Source organism: Lygodium microphyllum, chromosome 6 (genome assembly GCF_053477565.2).
Source record: "Lygodium microphyllum isolate KBCC chromosome 6, Lygodium_microphyllum_v1.1.10, whole genome shotgun sequence".
Taxonomy (NCBI): Eukaryota; Viridiplantae; Streptophyta; class Polypodiopsida; order Schizaeales; family Lygodiaceae; genus Lygodium; species Lygodium microphyllum.
In genome coordinates, this window is record NC_141140.1 from 65,218,305 (window position 1) to 65,241,339 (window position 23,035).

Below are 23,035 nucleotides of genomic sequence, written 5' to 3' on the forward strand. Positions count from 1 at the left end.
TGGCAAAGGATCCAAGATTAAGATTGCTATGAAGGTTTGGATTGAATCCATAAGAGGATCATTTCTCCACAATAGTTACTAGCGGCAAATCAATCAATTATTGCACGCCAAGTGAAGCCCATCTTTGGTGGAAGCAGTATTGTTGGGACAAAGCGGTAACCAAATGTTCTCAAACTTGGGAACAAATTAAGGACATGATACAAGAGATATCTCCCACCTTCCTTTGAATTGATAAAGATGAATGAGTTCTTCAATCTGAAGCAACTAGACTTAACTATGAAGGCCTATTCCTCTCAATTTGTAACACTCATAAAGTACACAACCTCAAATGTCCATTGCGTTAGTCAGAATCCTTCGGTCTAAAGCAACGAGACTCAACTATGAAGGCCCGTTCCTTTTGATTTGTAACACTCATAAAGTACACAACCTCAAATGTCCATTGATTAGTAAGTTGCTAGGTCTTGTCAAGGGTTGAATGAGTCTTTGAATACTTACCTTGAATCCATGAGGTCAACTGATTTGGAAAATGCTCTCAATCAAGCTAAGCCCTTCATAGAACGTGACTGAATCCAACTTACTTTTGAAGAGGACATCTACACTACAAATGAGAAAACTATCTTGGTATTCATAGCAATGAAGTTAATCATTATCAATGCTTCGAACGTGATGAGTCGAAGAACATGTATAGGAGATATTCCAATCACCGATGCTTCTAGTGTGCTAAGTTGGGACACTTGTTGACAGAATGCCCTACACTTGATCGAGAAGACAAAGAGTGAGTAGACAATGGAAACTGCAGAAATGTACATGGTGTGTCTCGAAACATGGCTAAGATTCAAAGATCGATTGACCTTTAGAGATAAATAGCGTTTACTAAAAGACCTTTAAAATCCAAGGAAAGCTCCTTGATTGTCATGTACCTCGCCTTAATCATGTAGTAGGTGTTAAGAGAATTGTATTACTTAGCACATATGTACTTGGAATAGAGTTTTAGACATCAGAATTCCATCCTTCATATACAAAAATATATTGCAAACCTACAAAGTTTATTAACTTGCTCTTATAAAAGACAATATTGCCAACTCTTGTCATGATGAGAACATCTCTATTTCTTTGAGGAGGAGAGGATGTGATGTACTCTCCTCCCCATGTGAACCCCCTCCCCTCTCCTCCATGTGTGCACGGACGCACGAGAGAGAGAGAGAGAGAGAGAGAGAGAGAGAGAGAGAGAGAGTGCGTGCGTTGGGCAGCCCATGAAGCGAATTGTTCCTGAAGCAGACGGCTGTGAGCAAGAGGGAGAAAGCGGAAGATCAGATAAACAAGACCTGGAAGGAGGTTGCCACCTGCAGCTCTAGCACAGTCAGTAAGAGAGAGAGTAGGCGAGAAGCAGCATGAGAGAGAGTGAACATGCAGAGAGAGATCTGTCCCCAGACCTTCTCTGCCCTACAGCCAGACCTGATTTATGCTGCCACTAGTGCATCCTGCCCATAGACAGCAGCAACTGAGAGAGAGAAGGGGCTGCCGAGCAGGGACACAGACCTGTGTGCAGGCTCCACAGGCAGATACTGTCAATCCTCCCACTGCACAAGCAGTCAAACCCCTCTCTGAGAGAGAGAGAGAGAGAGAGAGAGAGAGAGAGAGAGGTGCAACCTGCAGATGTGATCTGCAGATAGGATTCCAGACCCAGGTGCAACAGTGGACAGACCAGGGACTGAGGATGGGAAATCTGTTACAGAAGCACAGTGAACAAATTGCACTGAGGATGGGACATCTGTACCCCTATGTCTCAGCTGAACACCGCCTTCATTGATGAGGTGGCAGACGCCTTGGGGTCGGATATGGACGAGGACAAAATGGTTTGGATTCTGACACTGAACATGCTGAGCCAGTGGTAAAGTGCTCCAAATATGTTGAGGCCACCCCTGTGAGTCAGACAAATGCATTGCCGTGTGGGAACTTGCAAACATCGCCTCTGCTTCAGTGACTGGTCAGACCTTGTCCTATGCTCAAGCAGCCAGGCAGACTGATGACTCCTAGGACTTGGATTGGGAACAACTTTTGGATTTTGCCAACATGTTCTTGTTACTATGGTGGATACAAAGGTGTTGCGCTCATTTTCATCCTCTCATGAAAAAGTGTTTACCCTGTTTTTCACAGCAAGAATTCCATGATGTCCTCTATACGATCATGGCTGATGAGTGTTGTGCAAGAGGATTGCGGTGAAGAAATTTTTGTTGGCCCAAGGGTGCTTTATGGGTTCATGCTCAGATCCCCTCATAATTGGCATGTGATTTTAGGTGAGCTGCCATTGTTTTATGATCGCAGATTGGTGCATGTAGTTCCATAGAGGCCAATGGTGGACTTTACAAAACTACTAAAGCAAGAATGCCCAGTCTAGGTGGAAGGGGAGGGTTGCCCAACTATGTATTGGCTTCTTTTGCTTGATGCCATATCAACAAAGTGTTGGTCCCTCCTAGTACTCATGCCGTCAATAGGAATAGAATGTGCATGCTCTATGATACCTCTCGAAACCATCCCACACTTGGCTACGTGTGAATTCTCCCAGTATACATTCCTTGCACTTCTGTCTTAAATGGGGAGCTTTCATAGGACATTGTTTCAATTGTGGCCAATTAGGCCATTTTACAGTGGAATGAACTGAAAAAAAAGCAATAAGTGATGCAAATGATGTGCTTGCGGTACAATAGGATGGTCCTACCTCACATATGCATATAGATGCTTGGCTTGAGGGAGAAAATCTGGACAAAAGGGAAACAATTGCTTTCATCCCCCCCTAATGATGCCCGTGGCTAGCAAGAGGTGCACTTGAAGAAGGGCAAAAAGTCAAATGATGTTCAGCACACTGGATCCTTGGATGATGCACAAAATGGTTTGCGCACCTATGTGAGCCACAAGAATAAACCTTTGCCCTACAGCACTAGTATTAACCCTTTGAACACTAAGACAACATATAATCTAAAGGCACACATGGGTCACCACATAATCCTCCCAAGCATCTAGCCTTTGACAAACATGGTAAAATAATTACTCCATGGGATTGCAAATACCTGCATCGCAGCATGGTTGACATGGATCAACCCTCAACTTTTAAAGCATGTAGGAATGGGACAAATGCTTTGCGATCTTGGCAGATTTTTTGGATGAGGATGTTCTTGCTGTTCTAGCAAATAAAGTTGCGAAGAGGTAGTTGTGATCTCAAACTTGATTTCCTCTCTGTTCATCATGAAGTTGGCTACATGGAATGTTTAGGGTCTTTGTTCACATAGCAAACAACATGTTATGTGGTAGACCTTGCGCTCTAATGCTTGGGATGTTTTGTAACCAATGGAGCATAAGAGTCATAAAGAAGCACGGAGAACCCTGCACTATCATGCCTTTAAGCTCTTTTATGCTATGTCAAGAGATGATTGCTATGAAAGCAAACCAGAGAGATAATAGGGTTTGTGGGGAGAAACACAGTGTGTACGGCAAACACTGAGAGAAAAGAGAAACACAAAAGAACAAGATGATGAAGCATTGAGAGAAAAGAGAAACTTAGAAAACATAAAAGAAAAGAGAAAAGAGAAAAGAGAAAAGAGAAACTTAGAAAACACAAAAGAACAAGATGATGAAGCATTGAGTCATGCTAAGTACACAAAGCTAATACACCGGAGCTGATGCTCTGAAGATGATTGCACTGTCTTATTTGAGTTAGGCGGCAGCAGTTGTAGGGAATCTGTATAGTGAAGGGAATGAAATGTAGTCCTCTGGCAGCAGGATGTCAAAGATGTATGCTGAAGGTGAAGGACAGTTGTCGAGGGAGCGAAACATAGTCTTCAAATGTTGTTGGAGTCAAGGAAGAAGATCACTGGCTATGAACGCATACTCCAGAAGATGAAGATCAATAGGACAATTTGCTAGATGAGGAAATCCATCCCTTAATGGAGCAAGAGCTGCAAAAACGCAGGTGTCTGAGGTAGTAGGTGCCTGGTGGAGCTGTTGCCAATTCCAGGAAGGTGTTAGACTGTGAAATACATCTTGAGAGGCTAATGCCAAGTGGAGAGCACACTCACTAGATAGAGAGGTGATCCGACAGCAAAAACGCATGTGCTTGTTGGCACCAAATGGAGATGATGGTTGCCATGTGGAGGAAGGGAATCTACATCCAAAAACACAAGTACAATCTTGATGCCAAATGGAGATGATGGTCGCCAGGTGGAGAAAGAGAATCTACATCCCAAAACCTAGCTTGGAAGGTGTGGAAGATAGAGCGCCTGGTGCAGGGAGTGATATAGACCACAAACTCTAATATTCTCCAAGTGGGGTATGAGTAGTAGTAGAGAGATGGAAGAGAGTGATAGAACATTGGAAGGAATGCATGTGGGGACAGATGAATGGGTGGAGTCAATGTCGTACATATAGGCATGGACGCCTATTGAAGTCTCTCAAGTGGTGCCCTGACTCTCAAAAAAGTGCCCAAAAAGCCTTTTTGGGGTTGTAAATGGAAGCCAAAAATAGAAATGGAGGGAAATGGTACTAGATGATATGGTTTCTCAACATGCTAGTGTTTCTATGGAACCCATTTGGGTGCATTATTGATTGTCCGAGAGAAAATTCGGCTAGCTGTAATTGAGAGAGATGTGTTGGGCAGATTCATAGTTGTTGAAATTACTTATGATGGAGAGTTATTATGGCTAGTGGGCTTGTATACTCCCAATGATGTTTCTAGTTGTGAGTTATGGCAGTAGTTGCGAGAGTGTCTCTCTTGGAAGACCTAGATTTATCTTGGGTGATTTTAACATGTGCATCGATTCATCTCATTTGACTTCTCAACATGGATTAATGGATGGGACTAAATGCCACAATTGGAATGCTTTTGCATTGGTAATGTCTAAATAGGATCTGTGGTTTTGGTTATCTCCCCTCAACTGTGGTTACACCTTCCATTCAGCACAACACTTGGAAACTTGGAGTCATTTGGATTGAATCTATGTTATACATGATGACTCTTTCTTGCCAAAGGTCTTGGATATCCAAGTTTTTCAAGGTTATGTGCTCTTTGATCACTTCCCCTTGGTGCTCAAGATGCATAAGCACCCTACCCATCCCTTTTAATGCTTTTTAAGCAGGTTGCCTTTGTGCTTTAATTCCTCTTTTCTCTGGCATGAGATATTTGATGGCTATATGCAACAACTATTACATCAGTTTTCATTGGATCTTCCGTCTCAAGGGGTTGTCTCTCTTGACTTGCTAATATACAATGTGCAAATGGTTGCTAGAAAATACAAAATACATCATGCTACCCTCAATAGACAAAGATTGCAAGAAGCTAAGCAACTTCTAGCTTTGACAAATTCTCTTCTGATGTATTCGCTGCAAGATCCCCTTTTGGTTTCTATTTGTGCAAGATCGACGCAGCTCATTGATACCTTCCAAAAGAGATCATATCAGCAAGCTAAACTTGATGTGTTATCTAAGGGATTCAAAGATAATAATTGCTGGTCATATAAATTTTATCGAGGTTTGCATGCTTCCTTTGCTACGGAAAATGTGGTCCGACTATGTAATTCTAAAGGGGAAATGGTCACAGATCCTTGAGCAATTGTACATATGTGCATGGACTATTTTAAGGACTTGCTTGGATCGATTCTCTATTTCTAATGCACTCATGGTGGCTTGCTCATTGTTTTGTGATCTAGTGAAAGATTAAGTCTTACCAGAGGTTGCTAGCACACTAGACGCGGGCATAACACAAGAGGAGGTGATGAAAGTCTTGTCAACATAATCATGAAGCGTTTTCTGACTCTGAAACTGAAGATTTTGTGGAAGCTACTGTGGATCCTAAAAATGTTTTGCGCTCATTCTCGGTGTTTTATGAACGTGCTGTTATACTCTTCTTCACTGGTAGGATCCCAGTGCTTTTCTATATTCGCCACTGGCTGCAAAGTCTATTACAAGGGGAGTGTGTTGAGGAGATTTTTGTTGGGCCCTGTGGCTTTTATGAGGTGCTGTTGAAATCCGAGAAGCATCGTGCCGATCTGCTGTCTAAACTGCCATTTTTCTTTGATCGCCGTTTGGTCCATGTTGTGCCATGGCGCCTAATGGCAGATTTTCAGCGCTTGCTTCAACACGAATGCCTAGTGTGGGTTGAAGTGGAAAACTGTCCGGCTGTTTATTGGCCACTGTTAAAGGATGCTATGGCCGTTGTGGGTACTGTTTTGGTTCCCCCGAGCCTAAGGGCCACGAATCGTAACCGTTTGTGTATGTTATGGGACACTGCTCGGAAAAGGCCTGCTTGGTTACGTCTTAATTGCTCTGGCATGCATCCTTTGCACTTTCGTTTGAAATGGGGTAACTTTGCAGGGCATTGTTTTTCGTGTGGAAAATTGGGACATTTTATGGCGGCATGTCCAGCAAAGCAACCGGCTTCAGATGTTGAGCATGTTTTGCCTCCCATGGAAGATATGGTGCTTGATGCTCCGTCATAGGATGCAACCCAACCACCTAAAGTTTTGGTTAAAGGCAAACAACATGTTTCGGGTTTGGATTCCCGTGATAATGACTGGGTGGATGTACGTGCAAAAAAAGGTAAAAGGTTTGATGTTGGCATAGCAGATATTGTGCCTAATGCTTTACAAGATTCCTTGCGTACTTATACGCGCATGAAAGACATGTCTTCAGAGCACACTACTCATGCTAGGGTTTCTTCGGCTCCTAGCAATTAGCCTACTAGGAAAGTATATACGGATGGTTTGAAGGGCCCACCTGCTAAGTTGGCTTTTGATGCTAGAGGTAATGTGTTTGCCCCTTGGGATCGTCGTTATCCCTGTTCCATCCCTAAGACAGTGGATACACCATCTACCTCAAAATCTGGCCGTCAGAACTCTTTTGCCGTGTTAGCTAATTTTCTAGACGAGGGAATTCTTGACATTCTAGCAGAAAAGGTTAAATCGAGGCAAGCCTTGTCTCGTTCTTGATTTTTGTTTTTTGAATACACATGAAGATTGCCACGTGGAATGTGCAAGGCATTTGTTCTCGCAATAAGCAACATGCCATGTGGAGTTTATTGCATGAGAATCAGTGGGATGTCTTGTGTGCTGTTGAGCACAAGAGTCATGGTGAAGCAGGAAAAGTTGCGGATTGCCATGGGTTTCGCTTGTTTTATGCAGGGACATGCCATACATTATTTTGGTGTGCTTATGATTGTCCATGAGAAATATCAGCCGGTTCTCATTAAGAACGATGTACATGGTCGTTTTGTGGTGATTGAAGTTTTATTTGAAGGAGAGATCTTATGGTTACATGGGCTCTATGCTCCAAATGACCCTTTATCCCGCCGGGATCTTTGGAATACTTTGCAAACCTCCTTGTCACTTGGCAGACGGGGTTTTTTGATGGGGGATTTTAAAATGTGTGTTGATCCTTCGCAGTCCACATCAGAACATTCGGTGATGGACGCTCCGGAAAGCCGTGTGTGGAATGCGTTTGCTCTTGCCGTACTTAAGCAAGATCTTTGGTCATGGCTATACCCTTCTTCTACAGGGTTTACTTTTCATTCGACGCAGTATACAACTACATGGTTGCGGTTTGACCGCATGTACATCATGCAGGATGATGCTTTTCTTCCTGAGATGCTGGAAATGAAAGTGTTGCAGCAATATGCCTTGTCGGACCATTTTCCTCTATAGCTTGAGATACTTGTTCACCCCATTGCACCTTTTAAGCAATTTCTGGATAGACGCCCTTTGCGTTTCAACTCATCTTATTTGAAGCATTCAATCTTTCAGGGTTATATGCAGCAATTGATTGATAGATTTTTATTGGACTTCTCCTCTCAGGGAAATGCTTCTTTTGAACGATTGCTCTCTAATGTGCAGCGGGTTGTTCGGCAGTATGGGATCCATCATGCCTCTCTTTGTCACCGGCGTCGACAAGCAGCGGAGGAATTATTGGCTTTGGTTCGTTCTCTAGTGGTGGAGACTCCAGATAACGTATTTCTGCTGCCATTGGCTATGCGTTTGGCGGATCTTATTAAAGAGTTTCAGTTGAAATCTTATCAGCAGGCCAAATTGCAAAATTTGACTGAGAATTTGCAAGACAATGCTTGTCAGACTCATAAGTTCTTTCGAGCTCTCCATGCATCGCCTGCTCGAGAGAATATGACTAGACTCCAGGATGCAGAAGGTCAAATGGTCATTGATCCTCAGACTATTGTGAATATGTGCAGGAATTATTTTCTAGACCTTGGTTCTACTCCTTCACCTTCGGACCAAATTACTCATGCCCGCTCAGTTTTCTTTGATTTGGTCCGCAATCAGGTTCCACATGACATGCAAACTACTTTGGAGACAGATATTCGTGAGACGGAGGTTATGGATGTTTTGTTACACTTGCCCAAGGATAAAAGTCCTGGTTGGGATGGTCTCACCAATGAATTCTTTGAGGCTTTTGCTACCCAACTAGTGAAACCATTGACGGCTATATTTCAGCACGTTTGGGAAACGGGATTCATGCCTTCCTCATGGAAAGGACTTATCAAACTACTTCCAAAAGTTTCGTCGCCGTCTATGCTGAAACATTGGCGACCAATTTCTTTGATGGGTTCTATGTATAAAATCTTTTCCAAAGTAATGGCGAATCGGCTCCATAAGCATCTTCCTGCCATTGTGTATCCTCTTCAATATGGTTTCATTAAGGGCCGAAACATTCTGCATAATGCCTTAAATGTGCAAATGGCTATTGACTTTGCAAGGCACTCTAATCAGGAGGTGGTATTGATTCAATTGGACCTGGAAAAGGCTTTTGATTATCTAGACTGGTCTTTCATTGCAGAACTTATGTCTACTATGGGCTTTGGTACTCGGACGTCTCGTTTGATCTACACCGTTAGTGTTGAGGCTTCTTCACTAGTTATGTTGAATGGTGGTGTTACCGAGCCATTTGTCCTTGCACGCTCTGTGAGACAGGGTTTTCCTTTGAGTCCTCTCTTTTTTGCTCTTGTGACTCATCTGATTCTTTCGATGTTATCTCATATGGCAGCTTCTACTCAGTTGGCGCGATTGTCTCTTCCTTTTGGTTAGCACTTCATTAGTCAATCCTTGGCTAATGATAGCTTTATGATTTTGCGTGCGGACAAGGATAATCTTCGCAAAGCATTGGATGTTTGGACTCTTTTTGGTCATGCTTCTGGCCTTCGTATCAATGCTTTGAAATCAGCCATTCTCAGTTGCACGGAGTCAGATTTACAATCATTGGACTGGTAGGGAATGGTTGTTCCCCGTGGTTCCATTGTCAGGCACCTTGGGTACCCGTTGGGTGTTGATGTTCAGCCGAAGCAACTACTTCAGTGGATTTCACAGAAACTCGCAGCTAAGTTTCTGTATTGGAAGTCGCAGACTTGGCCCTTCCATGTTCGCCTCAAAGTGGCTCAGACAATTATGTTGCCAATGCTCACATATTTCTTGCCACTGCTGCCTTGGACTACTACTACATTGAATGCTCTGACTCAGTACATTCGTTTCATGTTATGGAAGGACTCCTTGCATGCAGGCATTTCATGGATTTCTTGGTCGCATGCATGTACCCCCAAACGTATGGGTGGTGGGGCTATTTTGGATGCCAAAACTCATATACTGGCACTCCGTTGGTCTCTTTTTCGTGCCATGTGCTTGGATCATCAGCCGTGGGTCTTTATAGCTCGTTATTTTCTTGAGGATCACGGACTTGTGATGGTAATACCCAAATTCGGAGCTCCTGGTGGCATGTTCTTAATGCAGACTCGCGGTTTTCTAGTCCTTCATCATCCCTGCTTGCTCATTTTGTATGTTCCTGGAAATTGGTTCTCCAGAAGACTTAGTGGCATCCAGCGGAGGACCGCTTAGCTACTAACTCTTTCCAACTGGAATTGTTGGCAGCCTCGCGATTACTTCCTTGGGAAGGTAAACATGAGCTCAGACCAAAATTTAACCGCATGGCACGTTTGGGCTTGACTTCAGTTGCAGATGCCACCCTTGCCAGCCGCAATGTGTTGATATTGTTTCGTATAGCCAGGAAGCTTTTTAGGATCCCTCTCGTGGATACCGTGATTTATGGGATCAGCTTTTGATGGTGCTCCAAAGCAGACAACCCTTTCCTGCCCTTGCTTTGGATCGTCCTTGGCAGGACTGGGACCTTGCAGGCCGGCTGAATTTGGAAAAGGCCTCAGCTAACCAGGTGTATCATCTTCTGATTAAAGATCATCAATGGCTGCTTGCTAAAGCTAATACTGTATGGGGTTTGCGTAAATCTTAGTCATGGTGGAAGGTAACTGTGATGGAGGGCTGGTTGAACAAGACACCTTTCAAATGCAAGGCCTTTCTTTGGAGGGTGATGATTAGCGGTCTTCCTCCCCTTTCCAGGCGTCGAATCTTCAACGGCAATTGCTTCTTTTGCACCACCAGTGTGGAATCGGCCCTCCATCGATTTATTTCTTGCCCTCTTGCTAAGAAAATCTGGTCACTCTTGTCGGCAGTTTGGCAAGCAGTGGTCGGCTTCTCGTTAAGCCCTTTTGACTGGGTTTTTGCACGGCCCAAATACCCCACACCGGCTCAGTCGCATATGAAGATCTTGTTTCACTTTCTTAGATACTGGGGTTGTTGGCACAATTGGACCATTCGGAATGCTTTTCTTTTTGATTCAGCCTATAATGTTCAAGGACATATTGCTAGGCTTAAAGGCCTTTTGCATTGGCAGATAGATCTCATTCGGCACTCTGACTTACTCCCTCGGGAGGACTTACTTCCCTGGCATATGGCAATTTCCTCTGCGTCTTTGCCATGACTTTTTGTAACTCTTTTGTCGTTTACTACTTTAGAGAGAGAGAGAGAGAGAGAGAGAGAGAGAGAGAGAGAGAGTTTACACATGATGGCTTAGAGCCATCGTGTATCTTGTAATCATGTAAACTTGTACCTTTTTTCGTAATTAATACAATTACCTTTTACGAAAAAAAAGAGAGTGGCTGGCTGGCTGAGAAACAAAATAGTCTATAGAAGGAGAGAGATTAGTAGTAGTGTGACTTTAGTAGTGGTTTAGAGAATGGCATATAAATGAAATCATAAAATGGGAAGGGCCTTTTAAGTTTTAGGTCCTTCTCTAATATTTCTCTCATTCATCTAAAATATTGCATTTTCTGGGAAAAAAGAAAGTATGGAATCTACTCCTAAACACTTTGCACTCCTTTTTTGTTTAGCTACTGTTGCAGGGACCAACAAAAACTCTACCACGTCAGTCTATCAGCCAATCCATGTTCAGTCAGGCACAAATGAGATAGCAATACTATGCATGACAGTTGGATTACAGGTAAGTAGGACTTCTCTGCAGCTCACGTTTAGTCTATGCCACATGAATATTGAACAATTAAGTGATGCAAGATGCTGTTTGTAAAGAGGCAACATGAGACTCAGAATATTTCACAGAAATGGACTTAATGCTGGTGGTGATAAGTGAATTTGTGTATGGTTAGTAAGTTCGTAAGACCTTTGAAGATCCTTCTACTTGTAAGATAAAAGGTGGACAAAGCACAAGCTGAATCCAGTTCCAGTCCCCCTGCCTATAGAGGGGACATCTTGGAGTGAGAAGATGTTGAAGGTCCTAGGCATTTCATTTAATGGCAAGGAACTCTGCCAGTGTCACAAGTTTAATACCAGTAAGTCACAAGTATTTCAAAACTCATCCGTGTATCAGCGGGATGCAGCATTATCATTGGAAAACTTCAACCAGCTACTAATCATATCTACAAGTTTGCTTTTAGTCGGTAAGACTAGTTGCCTATAGACAAGCATTCTCAGCAGTGTTGCTTTTAGCCAGTAAGACTAGTTGCCTGCAGATGAGCATTCTCAGCCTGGTCTTTCCTGCTTTAGCAAGGCGACTTGCCTGTAGGCAAGTATTCTCAGCGTGGTCTCAAAACCCTCCATTTGCAACTGGCAATCTAGTAAAAATTTTATCATGTCCCAAGCCTGCTGCTGCAAATACACAACAGAATCACACAAAAAGTCACACTCACAGGAATGGCAGCAAAAGAGAGAGCTGGTGTATAGAGAAGGTCAATTGACATGTTTCTACTTCTGACATTAACCGTAGAGCAGCTCTTACTGCTACAATGCCACATAAGGAGATATAGAAGGTCAAGATCTTGTCAAGTTCTGAGGCTGAATAGATTACTGAAGAGATTACAATTGATACAAGGGATAGAATGTTGCCTGTTCTGCTTTCCTGCTGTAAAATTAATCTAGCCTCGCATCTACTCTCTCAGCAACCTCATTCCAACTAGGGGAATCATCCTCCCTCAATCTCTAGCTCATGAATGCCAAACTATGCATCCTCTCTCCCAGTCTCTTGCTCCTGAATGTCTTTACCAGCTTCTTAAGTGGCTAGGATTTTTGATGCTGTAGTGTAGCAGATTGTCCTTTGGACCATTCCTTGTAGAGGCTGGAGATGTTGGTGCCTTGAGCACAAACATCCGGGATGTAGCTGCCTCAAGGACAAGCAGCAGAGATGCAAATCCATTGTGCCTCTCGGATGTCAAGTGTAAGATTTCTAACAGCTCTCATGATAACTAAGATCTTTGACCACTCCTCAGTCCTACTTCCCTTCTTCTCTTTTGTCTCTATCTCTTCCTTTGCACAGCATTCCACCTCTTATATTGCTCTCCTATACCACCTCCCTTGTTCCGAAAGCATCATGCCTATGGCATGTCCTAAAATGGCCATTGCCCTAGGAGGCCTGTACCATTGGTCATAGTCTTGGGTCATAAAGTGACTTAGTGCAAATGTAGTGAGGGCACTTTGGAGCAAGGGCCATTGTGCATAATCACCACTCTTGCACTTTAGGCCCAATGGTTGTCACATCAGTACGCATTGGGATGGTGTGAGCTGGTGGTAATGGAAGCCAGCTCTTGGGATGCAATTGTGGCATAGCATGTTGTTGGCCCTAAGCTCAAGGGTGAGCCCATTTGGCTCTATTGCTAAGGGGGTGAGTCTAATGCCTATGCCCTTTGTGGTTCTACATCATGGGTATGACTTTTCTTTTGTAGACTCCATAAGCAAAACAAAAGTGATGCAAGCTGAAATGCAGCTCCATGTATGGTTGATGTTGAAGGAGATGATGATGACAGCAGGCTGGACTCTCGAACAATGAAATGCAAATTGTAGGCTAGAAACACAGTAGTTTTGATGATGGCAATAGGAGCAGCTGATGGCAACAGGCTGAATGGCAGCATAGAAGGCTGGGCAACAACAAGGGCACATTGGTGGCGGCAAAACACAGCCACTAGCAGCAGTGGGCGAACCTCCAGACAGCTAGGAATGACCTCTAGCAAAAGCTTCCAGAGATGACATTGATGACTGGTACAGCAAGCAGCAGCTCTTGGAAGGGCATGGGCAGCCAGAGGAAGGGGGCATGGGTAGCATTGATGATTCGAAAAGGGCAAGAGAGTTGGAATAAGCATGGATGTCCACATGTCCTTTTTTAGGGGTCTTTACACATCTGTCCTACTGTCCAACATAAAGACTTTTAAATGAAGAATTACTTTCTGGGGCTATTTTAAATGGAGAAAATTAGGCATTAATGCAGGATAATTTAGTGTTAATTCATAACTATAATGACAGACTGATCAGTCAATGTACACAGCCCAAAGTGTCAATGAGGGCATTGGATTAGGATGATGACGATGGTAGCACCAAAGACAGAGAAACAGAGTTGGAGTGTGTGACCTGCAAGACAGAAAGAGTGATCTGCCCCAACTATGTGGCTGGCTATAAATAGCCACAAATCACCAAAACTGGCCAACCTGCCAACAAAGCGCCAAAATAGCGTAGTCGACCAGTCCTGACCAGCCTGTCCTAAGAACGAAATTGCTGATGTAGCCATCAAATCAGGCCAACGTGAGGAAAATCGCCAATATGCAGTTGTCTAACCACTGACAAGGCTGGATAACTGGCTGCATGCACAGTGTGAACACATCCGACACTCACTAGGAAAGGAATGCACACAAACTGAATCATCTAGAACAATCAAGACTCCAATGTCTCCATCAGAATCTAACATAGCTCACAACCTGACTCGATGGTAAAGAAAATATTCCCTAGAATGTTCATTAGCTGACCAGCAAAGGTTAATAATATGCTATGTCGGTCATGTTGACCTATCATTTTTGCAAGCTATACAAAGGAGACCCCAGATCTATGACCTATCCATTCACCCAATTTGAGTTCATCCAACAAGCTTTAAGCTCATCATGTAGAATTTGTGTGGATCACCATCTAAGCTTCACTATGGAAGTGCATATGCGGAGTCCCGTAGTTGTATTTTGTCTGCGGACGGATCCATATAATACAATTGTCCAATCCAACCAGACCTATCTGGTCTGTATGGTCTGTACTAGCAAACAAATTCGTCCTTTTGACCATTGGAGCTTCAAAAAATGTCTTCCTTCCCCCTTTTTGGCCATTTTATGACCAGTTTCTAGCTGTTTTTTCCTCACACTTGTCTATCCTTCCTTAAGCTCTCACCTCTACCTATCACCCCAAACTTAAGCTCTTCCTTCCCTTCTCCTCCCTCCTCTTTTCCTTCAACTACCTCCACCTATACATAGTACCTCTCATACCACCTCCTTTTGCTCTACCTCTCTCTTACCACCACCTCTTCTTCTACATGTTTTCTCTTCCCTTCATCCACCTCTCTACCTCCTCCTCTTCCTCATCCCCTACCTCTAGCTCTCTTCTTCCTGTACCTTCTCTATGTAAAACTTGGATCTATCTTTATCATTACTTGCCTTGTGTCTCTTTTTAGTTTTGAATCATGGATCATTATGAGCATTAACTTTGAAGTTTAGATTTAATAGGTCAACTGTATATTTCTAATGTATTTTGAAACAACTAAATGAAACATCATATTTTATCCGTTGAATTTCTATATACGTCTGGTACAGTACTAAGTCCGTGTACTGGACATATTAAGAATTGTATCTGACTATCCTGGGGTGGGCAGATCCATCATTATCACTTTGTTTGCAAATAACCAAATCTCAGTTCTTCTCTAATTCATTGTGTCCTCTCTATCCTTTGCTCAGATTCTCTTCACTACACCATGGACATTTACACATTAGTGGAGATGAGAGAATGAGTGCCTAATTAGAAGATCAACTGTTCAGTACAAAATTAGTTAACAGATTTGTGTACACAATGAACCAGGAGCAATAATCCTTCAGCTGGGTAACAGTATGCTTCAGTATTACCCAAAGATACATGTATATAATAATACAGAAGCAGTAGAAATGCTACACCCAAGACAAATATGCTAAGGACTGAGCAGAACTGAGAGAAACTGAGAGTTACTCTGCTGTGAAAGAATTGCTGATAAACAGTAGGCAACCCCTCCAGATGCATGGAGCTGTAATGGATGAAGTTGTCTTCCAAAATCTGAAGTGTACATTTTTATCACATTCCTTCTAACAAAGATTCAGCTGCACATCTAATAGACATTGTGACAATTACGCTTAGTTTACTGATAATCCACCGATTTACAAAGTCACCTTTGAAGGTTTACAACGTACATAACTTGTCTCCATTAGACAAAGGAAACAAAAGGAAGAAAACTCAAGAAAACGGCAAAACAATAACCAGCTATCTGTACTTTGTAATTTGTTAAGTGAACTTAAGAAACGCCCCAAACAACCAGCACCTTGCAGAAAACAGAAAGAAACCTGAAGAGAAGAAGGCCCCAACATTTAAAAAAAAATCCATTTTCAAAGTTTCCAGCCATTTTAAACCAATGTGAGGCCATCCACAACAAGAACTTGTATTTATAAACAGTAGCACCCTTTGTAGTGTGTGCATGTAAGCCTAAGCAAGATAAGTTGGATTGGCACACTACACTTGCAGCAAAGCAAGAGAACTGTGTCCTGCCCATTAATGCCAGGTTTGGTCTCCGGAAGGATAGCTGCATACAAAAACCAGTGCCATGTTAGTACGGATCACTCCAACTCCAACTCTGTCTTTTCTCCTCCTCTCCCATTATTTGATAAAGCACACATGGTATGTAACCCATCAGTAATGGGACTTGAAATAGAAGACTCTATCAGCCCTCAGAAAAGAAGCATATACATTATTAGTCTCCTTACAAAATGTCATCAAGATGGAGAAGAACATTCAAAGGGAAACAATAAGGGGCATTCCATGAAAATGAGACAGAACTCAAATGTATGCTCTAGACTATCACACGTAGCTGTCACTAATCTTCGATCTCAACAGAAGAAAACCTAGGTCAAGAACGGCATCATTTTATGTAGTTCTATTGTGACTTTACATTAATCTAATTTTGTAGTCCAAGGGCAACAGAAAGGTAAAATCCAATAGTTTTTAAGGTAAATTGATGTTTGTAAAATGGAATGCATTGATAGTTTCTTTTTCCAAAGTTGTAATACACTGCATTTTCTTGGAACATTGTCTAATCATAGTTGATAAAAATCAACAATTTCTATCTTGCAAACACCTAAAACATTCCTATTTATGTCAATTTCATTATGTCAAATATTTAGCATGTCCAAACTGATTTCTGCAGTCTGGGATACGTGTTGGTCACATGCAACAAGTTGGCATCCGAGGCCCGATCACATTAAGCAGCTCAACCAGTGGCATTATAGACCTGTCTACTAAGCTATGGAAACACCAGGTGAAAATTGTTTCAATTCATAATCTAGACAAACCATGAACAGAGACTTGAAGCTTTTGTTCATAGGTGATGAACCACTCAAAATCTCAATGTTAGTCAATCCAAGAGTTCCACATGTTACAGGTGGGATTAAAAGGTGAATATTTGAGAATATACTCTGAAGACAGCATGGACAATGTGAACTGGACTACAACCTCTAGCCTTCCACAAAACCAGTCAATGATTTGGTACAAGGTAATTACCTACTCATCACTTCTGCTTCTTGGCCTTTAAATGCATGGAAGCAGCTGTGCAAGTTCCATAACTCGTTGTGCTTCATTTTAGAATACCTCATTTGTCCCACTGATTATTGGCCAACCATCTTCCGCTGTTCATCCTTATATGCATAAGCTCTAGTAGAAAAATGACCAATTTCTAGCTTCCCACCGGCCTATCCTCAAACCGTCCCAATCTGTCCCCTTGTTAGAGCCCCCTCTGATGGTGACAGGGAATGGTAATCCTGGTCCCTGTCCCTGTTCCTGTTCCCATTCCCAAAACCGTTCCATGTCACTATGTTTTCAGCCCAGAGATTAATCTTCCTCTTAAGACACAACCAGAGCATAGAAAAGCAAAGTAGATCTATTTCACTTTTATTGGCTTTTGGCTTTTATTTGTTTCTTAGAGAAACTTGTTGAAGATCTTGGTGGTACTGTCTTGGTGAATATTGATTGGTGGCTCTCTTGCTATGACATGATTTATCAGCCAGCAACCGCTGTCCTTGATTTTTGTTAAAGCATAAATATGGGCTAACATTCTTCTTGGAACTGCTTATACAAAGAGAGCACAATCTACAGAAAAGCTAGACGAGTGCACTTTTGCTGGTGCTCACACCTGTCCAGCATGCCACTCTTTGCTTGCCACCTGCCTGCCTACATGCAGTCCCTCCTGCCTCTAATCTTGGTTTATTCAAGAGCCATTACCTTTCAGCCCAGTGCGTCTCTTTATCTCACCCCACGCCGGGAGTCAACTGTCAAATAGATGAAACTGCAAGATGGCCAGACTTTGTACATTGAGTTTGTCGTAGAAGCGTCAAATCATGCCATTATATGGGCTAAAACACTCCAATACTATGTGTCAATCAAGATAGCTATGCAGGCAGCCAGGTAAGGCTCATTCAGTTTCATATCTCCACTGCTCCAAGTAACTACTGAATATGCTCTTCTCAAACAGCTTGGAAATACAGGGGGCAGTATAAGGACTCCCAAACAGATCATTGAGCAGTGTGATGGCACTGGTAACAGGAAGCCGTCCATTTCCCTTCACATACCTACAATCATGTGTAGCATCATGCAATGGACCACTTGTCTGGTCAGGTTATGTTTATCTGAGCACCAGAGAGTCATCCTGAAAGGATGTTCTCTATCGTGCATTGAAGTTCTAAAAGAAGAAATGAACAGTTCAAAGATTGTAGCCTCATGTAATAAGCTATTGTTTTCTTCCATTAAAGCATTAAAGACTTCAAATAAGGGCATGTAACAAATATTACTTAACTCAAAGAATCAGTAAGAAATTGACAACAATAAACCTGAAAACATGCACAATGGGCATTTGGAAGGACTGTTTATGCTTCTCTTGACATGAAGGTGCATGAATAACCAACACAAAATGGTCTTACAAAGCTAAATATTCATGCAAACAAAATGGCCATTGACTTGCATATCTCCTCCGTGTTGTGCACGCATAAAAGATTGTAAGCTGTCCAAGAGCATATGTGAGTGCATTCTAAAATGAAAGATAAGTAGAGAGAAGAAGTGGATTTACCATGTTTCCTTTTTTGCAGACACAGTTTGACAGTCCATCAGGCAATTCACCATTGGCCCTAGATTTGATCACTATGGGGAAGGGCCAAGCTTGGATCAATGGCCAGAGCATTGGACGATTTTGGCCTGCCTATAGAACATCACTGACAGGTTGCTCATCAGATTGCAGCCAGAAATTCAAGAGATGCTATACTGGCTGTGGGGAGCCTTCACAGAGATGGTAATGTACTTACTACCTCGCCTTACAAAGAATTGTGTTAAAAGTCCCAATGCGCAAGGCAAACATGACCTGTGAAGCTACAGCCATTTTACACAATCTTATCCACAATTGCGCCTCTGTAACATAATCGCTGGAGTGAACCAGTGTCAAAGCTACAATGCAGATGCCTGATTAAGGCCTCTTTATGGAGATGGCTGCAGGCAATCATTCAGATACAAACATGAACCAGAAGGACAGCATTCAAATGTGTTTTTAAAACTTCTCCCTATGGTGACGTGATCAATTTATACTCCCAAGTCTTTACTGCCAAAATTTACCTGTGTTCATCTCCAGGAAGAAAATTTTAAAAATGCATCTCAACAGGAATATGTGTACTCAAAACCTTCTTCCTGAAGGAGGTCACAGAGGAGATTTTCAGAAGTAAAGCAATCACAGGCAATTTCTCTAAGAAAGATGTAACCTTGAGAGGAAAGTTGATGTGCAAATCTAGCTCTTTCTTCAACATCACAACAATTGTATTGCAATCATAGGGGGATGTGTCTCCAGCCGTCACCAAAATGGAGGAAAAGAGTGACTTAGCTGCAAAATTTTTGAAAAATCATTGATGCTGGAGAGGGAGGCACATGTTTTGCTGCGTATTTGCATTGGTTTGTGTAAGATCTGGTTTTCAGCATGCTTTGTTTCCAGACATATGTATCTCTATTGTATCTTAAAACCAAGGAGCCCTCTCCACCTTCTCATCCAGGTCCCCTTGCCTTTTCATTGGTACCTGTTCATAAAGTTGCATGGCATGATTCCTATCTAGCTGCAACTGTTGTACGTGGGTGTGGCATTGGGTTGTGCTACTGCAAGGTTCACATTCTGCTGCATTTAATGTTACATGGCATAATCCCTATCTCAGCTGCAATCGTTGTAAGTGGGTCTAGCATTAGGCTGTGCTCATGCATGGGTTCAAATCTTGCTGTGTTTTATACTTGTAAATGTAAACCAATTGAGTAAAACGTAGTTATACACTAAGGATATTCTTGTTATTGTGCATGCTTTATGCACATGAAACACCATGCAATGGGCATAAGGGTTATGATTAATTGTAATATTCTCTCACTTTCACAATAGGTTTCTGACATTTTCCTGTGTGGGAAAAGGGGCTCCTTTCCCTTGTTTTTCCATATAATGTTCAACATCATGAGCTTTTGCTTGGGAGGCACCACAGGCACCACATACTTACCTAGGCACAGTTAGGGGTATGGGGCAGCTGGCTCCGCACCACAGGTGAGCAGACCCCATCTAGCTAGGTGTGAGATCCCACCCGCACAGAAGCTCATAACATCGTCATACTTCATTAATGTAGGAATTATAGTGGGAATTTGTCTAAGACTTCTTGTGTATGTTTTTTGCATTAAAGACAGGCTTTTGGACTTTGGATGTTGGATTTGTACCTCAACTGGAAATTTTTTTACTTCTTTGCCATAGAATAGAAAAGGCCTTTGTACTACAAATGAGGAGACCTGTCATTACAGGTTTCTCTTTTACCTAGTGGCAAGAAATATATGGTCTCTTGTATCGGAGGTCTGGTGTCATGTTTTCGGAACATCCATGCATCCAAGAGAGTGGGGTTTGGAAAACCCAAATTGATAGACTTTGTGCAGCCACATGTGATGATTGTATCACTCTTTTAACGCTTATGGGGCTGCTGGCATAATTCAACTACTTGGAATGGTTCACTTTCTTATTCCCATTCTGGAGTGTGCAATCTTGGGAGGTCTCCTACACTGGCAGTTTAGCAGCATACAGTATGAAGGCCTCATTTCGAGGGATGATTTGACTTCCTGGCATGCTATTCAGTTTCTTTACTGCACACATGGTTCTCTCGTGACTTTTGTATATTACGTCCATAGTAATCAATACAACTGCCCATTACGGGGGGCAAAAAACAGAACAGAAAAACCTAAAGAATCAACTGTAAGTTAAGAAGAAGAATTGAGATTTTTCGCGATCAGACAAGATTCTCACGCAGAGAGAGACAAAATGCAGGTATCACGTGCCGAGGTCATGGCTGAAGGAGACAGGGAACGTCCTGGTGATATTGGAGGAGATAGGGGGAGACCCGAGCGGGGTGAGGCTGGCGGCGAGGAGGGTGGACAGCATCTGCGCCAGCATCCGCGAGGACTACCCTCCCCCCCTGGAGGTCTCCTCTTGGCCCCCTTCTCCTGCCGGTGCTGCTGCTCCTCCTGAGGCGAGGCTGGCGTGCCCCGGCGATGGGGACACCATCTCCCGCATCGCCTTCGCCAGCTTCGGTACCCCTTCTGGTGACTGTGGCTCCTTCCGCAAAGGCCCATGCCATGCTCGTCTCTCCACCAAGGTGGTCAAGCAGGTATTCCTAATAATTCTTTACAATTATCTTTTGGTTTTAGTTTTGATTTCTTCTTAGTATGATTTCATCAACAAATTCATAACAAATTGGCTCATTAGCTTGCTTGTTGACTTGTATATAGCCAGTGTGATTTATCAATAAACTAAAAGCATATCAATTTGATTTCTTTTTAGCCTATTTGGCCTGAATATACCAATGTTGTTTATCACTAAATTCACAAAAAATTAGCTCGACAACTTGTCTGACTTGAATATAACTAGTATGATTTAGCAATAAATTAATAACATTAATTTTTATTTCATAGTTTTGATGCCCTATTAGCTTAGTTGACTTGAATATAACTAGCATGACTTATCAATAATTAATAACAAATTAATTAGTACACGTGAGGCCTCCTACACTAAAGCATCGCTTAGTTTTGAGAGGAGGAGAGATTATATTCTTGGTTTTGAGAGAAGAGATTAAATTTAGATTTAGATTAGCAATCCTTGAAGAGGTCACTTGTTAACATGAGGCCTCCTAATTCAAGCATTACCCATTTTTTAGAGAAATATTAGATTAGATTGAATTAATGTCTCTAAATAGGTCAATGTGACTTGTGAGACCTCATAAGTACAATGCCACGATTCCACAAGCAAGAGAGAAGAGAAAGAAAGGATGTCAAATCAACTTATGCAAAAAGTTTCAAAAGGCCAATGAGCCCCAAGTGTTTTGTATGGTTACAAGTGGTAGCTCATCATGATATGAGTAAAATATGAGATGCATTATGAAATGAAAAGTATATCTATCAAATATAAAAAAAGTCGAGAAAAATGAACTATGTAATCTAATCTAGATCTAATAAGTAAAGCAAATCTATCTCAATCTAACTAAGAAGTCTAGATCTAAAGCTAACTGAAGAGACTAGATGTGTACCTATCATCTATGAGCATCCATCTATCATCAAGTAACCACTGTGTATAGTAATATCCATGATAGGATGGTGTCATCACCACTCTATCTTGTCCATACTCAAGTATTTAGTTGGGTGTCTACTATGTTGAATGATGGTAGACTCGATCTACTAAAATGAGTGGCGAACTTGTCTCCTTAAGTGTCACAAAGCATTGTGCAACATAGGGTTGTGACTTGTTGTATGGTAACTTCTTGTGTGGATGGTCTATCTCAAATTGTCAATGTGGAGGAAGAGAGTGTGGTAGGCGATGGGAGTCAGTGGGGGGTGAGTGGGTTCTCTCATGGTGGCTATAGTGAAGAAATCTATGAGGGGTCTTTGGCCAAATCTACCTAAGTGTCAAGGTGTGCTTTAGTCTCTCAGAAGTGCCTCCTTGTATCTCCTTAGCTCCTATCAGAATAAGCCTAGGCACTTCTAGTTCATATATTCCATGACCTATGACATGGACCAAAACCCTCATAGAAGAGAGAATCATGTATCCCCCACTAATCTCATAGTTAATTGGGCATTGACAAATGTAGTGCTCCTCTATCTCAAACCTCAACCCACATGCTTAGCAAATGTCGTCCTCTATTGCAATGCAATCATATCTCCCAATCTTTGTCCTTAGTTGGTGTGTGTGCGTGCGTGCGTGCGTGCGTGCACGCGGGCACATGTGTATGTGGGAAAGTTGCATTAACATCCTTTTAGTTTCACTAAGCACATAAGTAATATGGCAAGTGAGTCTTTCAAAACTACATTCTCTACTTCCAAGTTCCAAACTTGTAATCCTCCCATGGGCTTGGATCTCAATTCTGTTTGGATAGTAAATTTGAAGACCACTAAGAAGTCCTTTGGATACATCTCATTGTTATGCATGAATAAACCCTTACATAAAAAGGGGGCGAGGGGGGCACCTGACTTTGGTGACATGTTGAAGAGAAGATCGATGAGAAATAAAGGCAAACTATCAGTTGTGCTACAAAGAAGCAAGAGATTGGAGG

General features: G+C 42.3%; 1 protein-coding gene and 1 long non-coding RNA gene across 5 annotated transcripts in view; one reads left to right on the forward strand and one right to left on the reverse strand.

Annotated features, from left to right (window-relative positions):
• Positions 1–23,035, forward strand: part of LOC148034635 (beta-galactosidase-like) — a 96,299-nt gene that overhangs the window by 69,658 nt on the left and 3,606 nt on the right. The window contains exons 14-18 of the mRNA XM_087679561.1: positions 11,228–11,337; positions 16,597–16,707; positions 16,831–16,941; positions 18,527–18,726; positions 20,761–21,100. Of these exons, the coding sequence (XP_087535687.1) occupies positions 11,228–11,337; positions 16,597–16,707; positions 16,831–16,941; positions 18,527–18,726; positions 20,761–21,100 (872 nt within the window). The remainder of the gene's footprint in view (positions 1–11,227; positions 11,338–16,596; positions 16,708–16,830; positions 16,942–18,526; positions 18,727–20,760; positions 21,101–23,035) is intronic.
• On the reverse strand, positions 14,756–20,910 carry LOC148034636 (uncharacterized). 4 transcript variants are annotated; one of them, XR_015691100.1, is made up of 3 exons: positions 20,772–20,910; positions 15,372–15,975; positions 14,756–15,116 (listed from the first exon to the last, which is right to left on the reverse strand). It is a non-coding gene; the product is annotated as an uncharacterized LOC148034636 (long non-coding RNA). The 4 variants fall into 4 exon arrangements; XR_015691099.1 differs by having other exon boundaries at positions 20,740–20,875; XR_015691101.1 differs by lacking the exon at positions 20,772–20,910 and adding an exon at positions 18,508–18,631.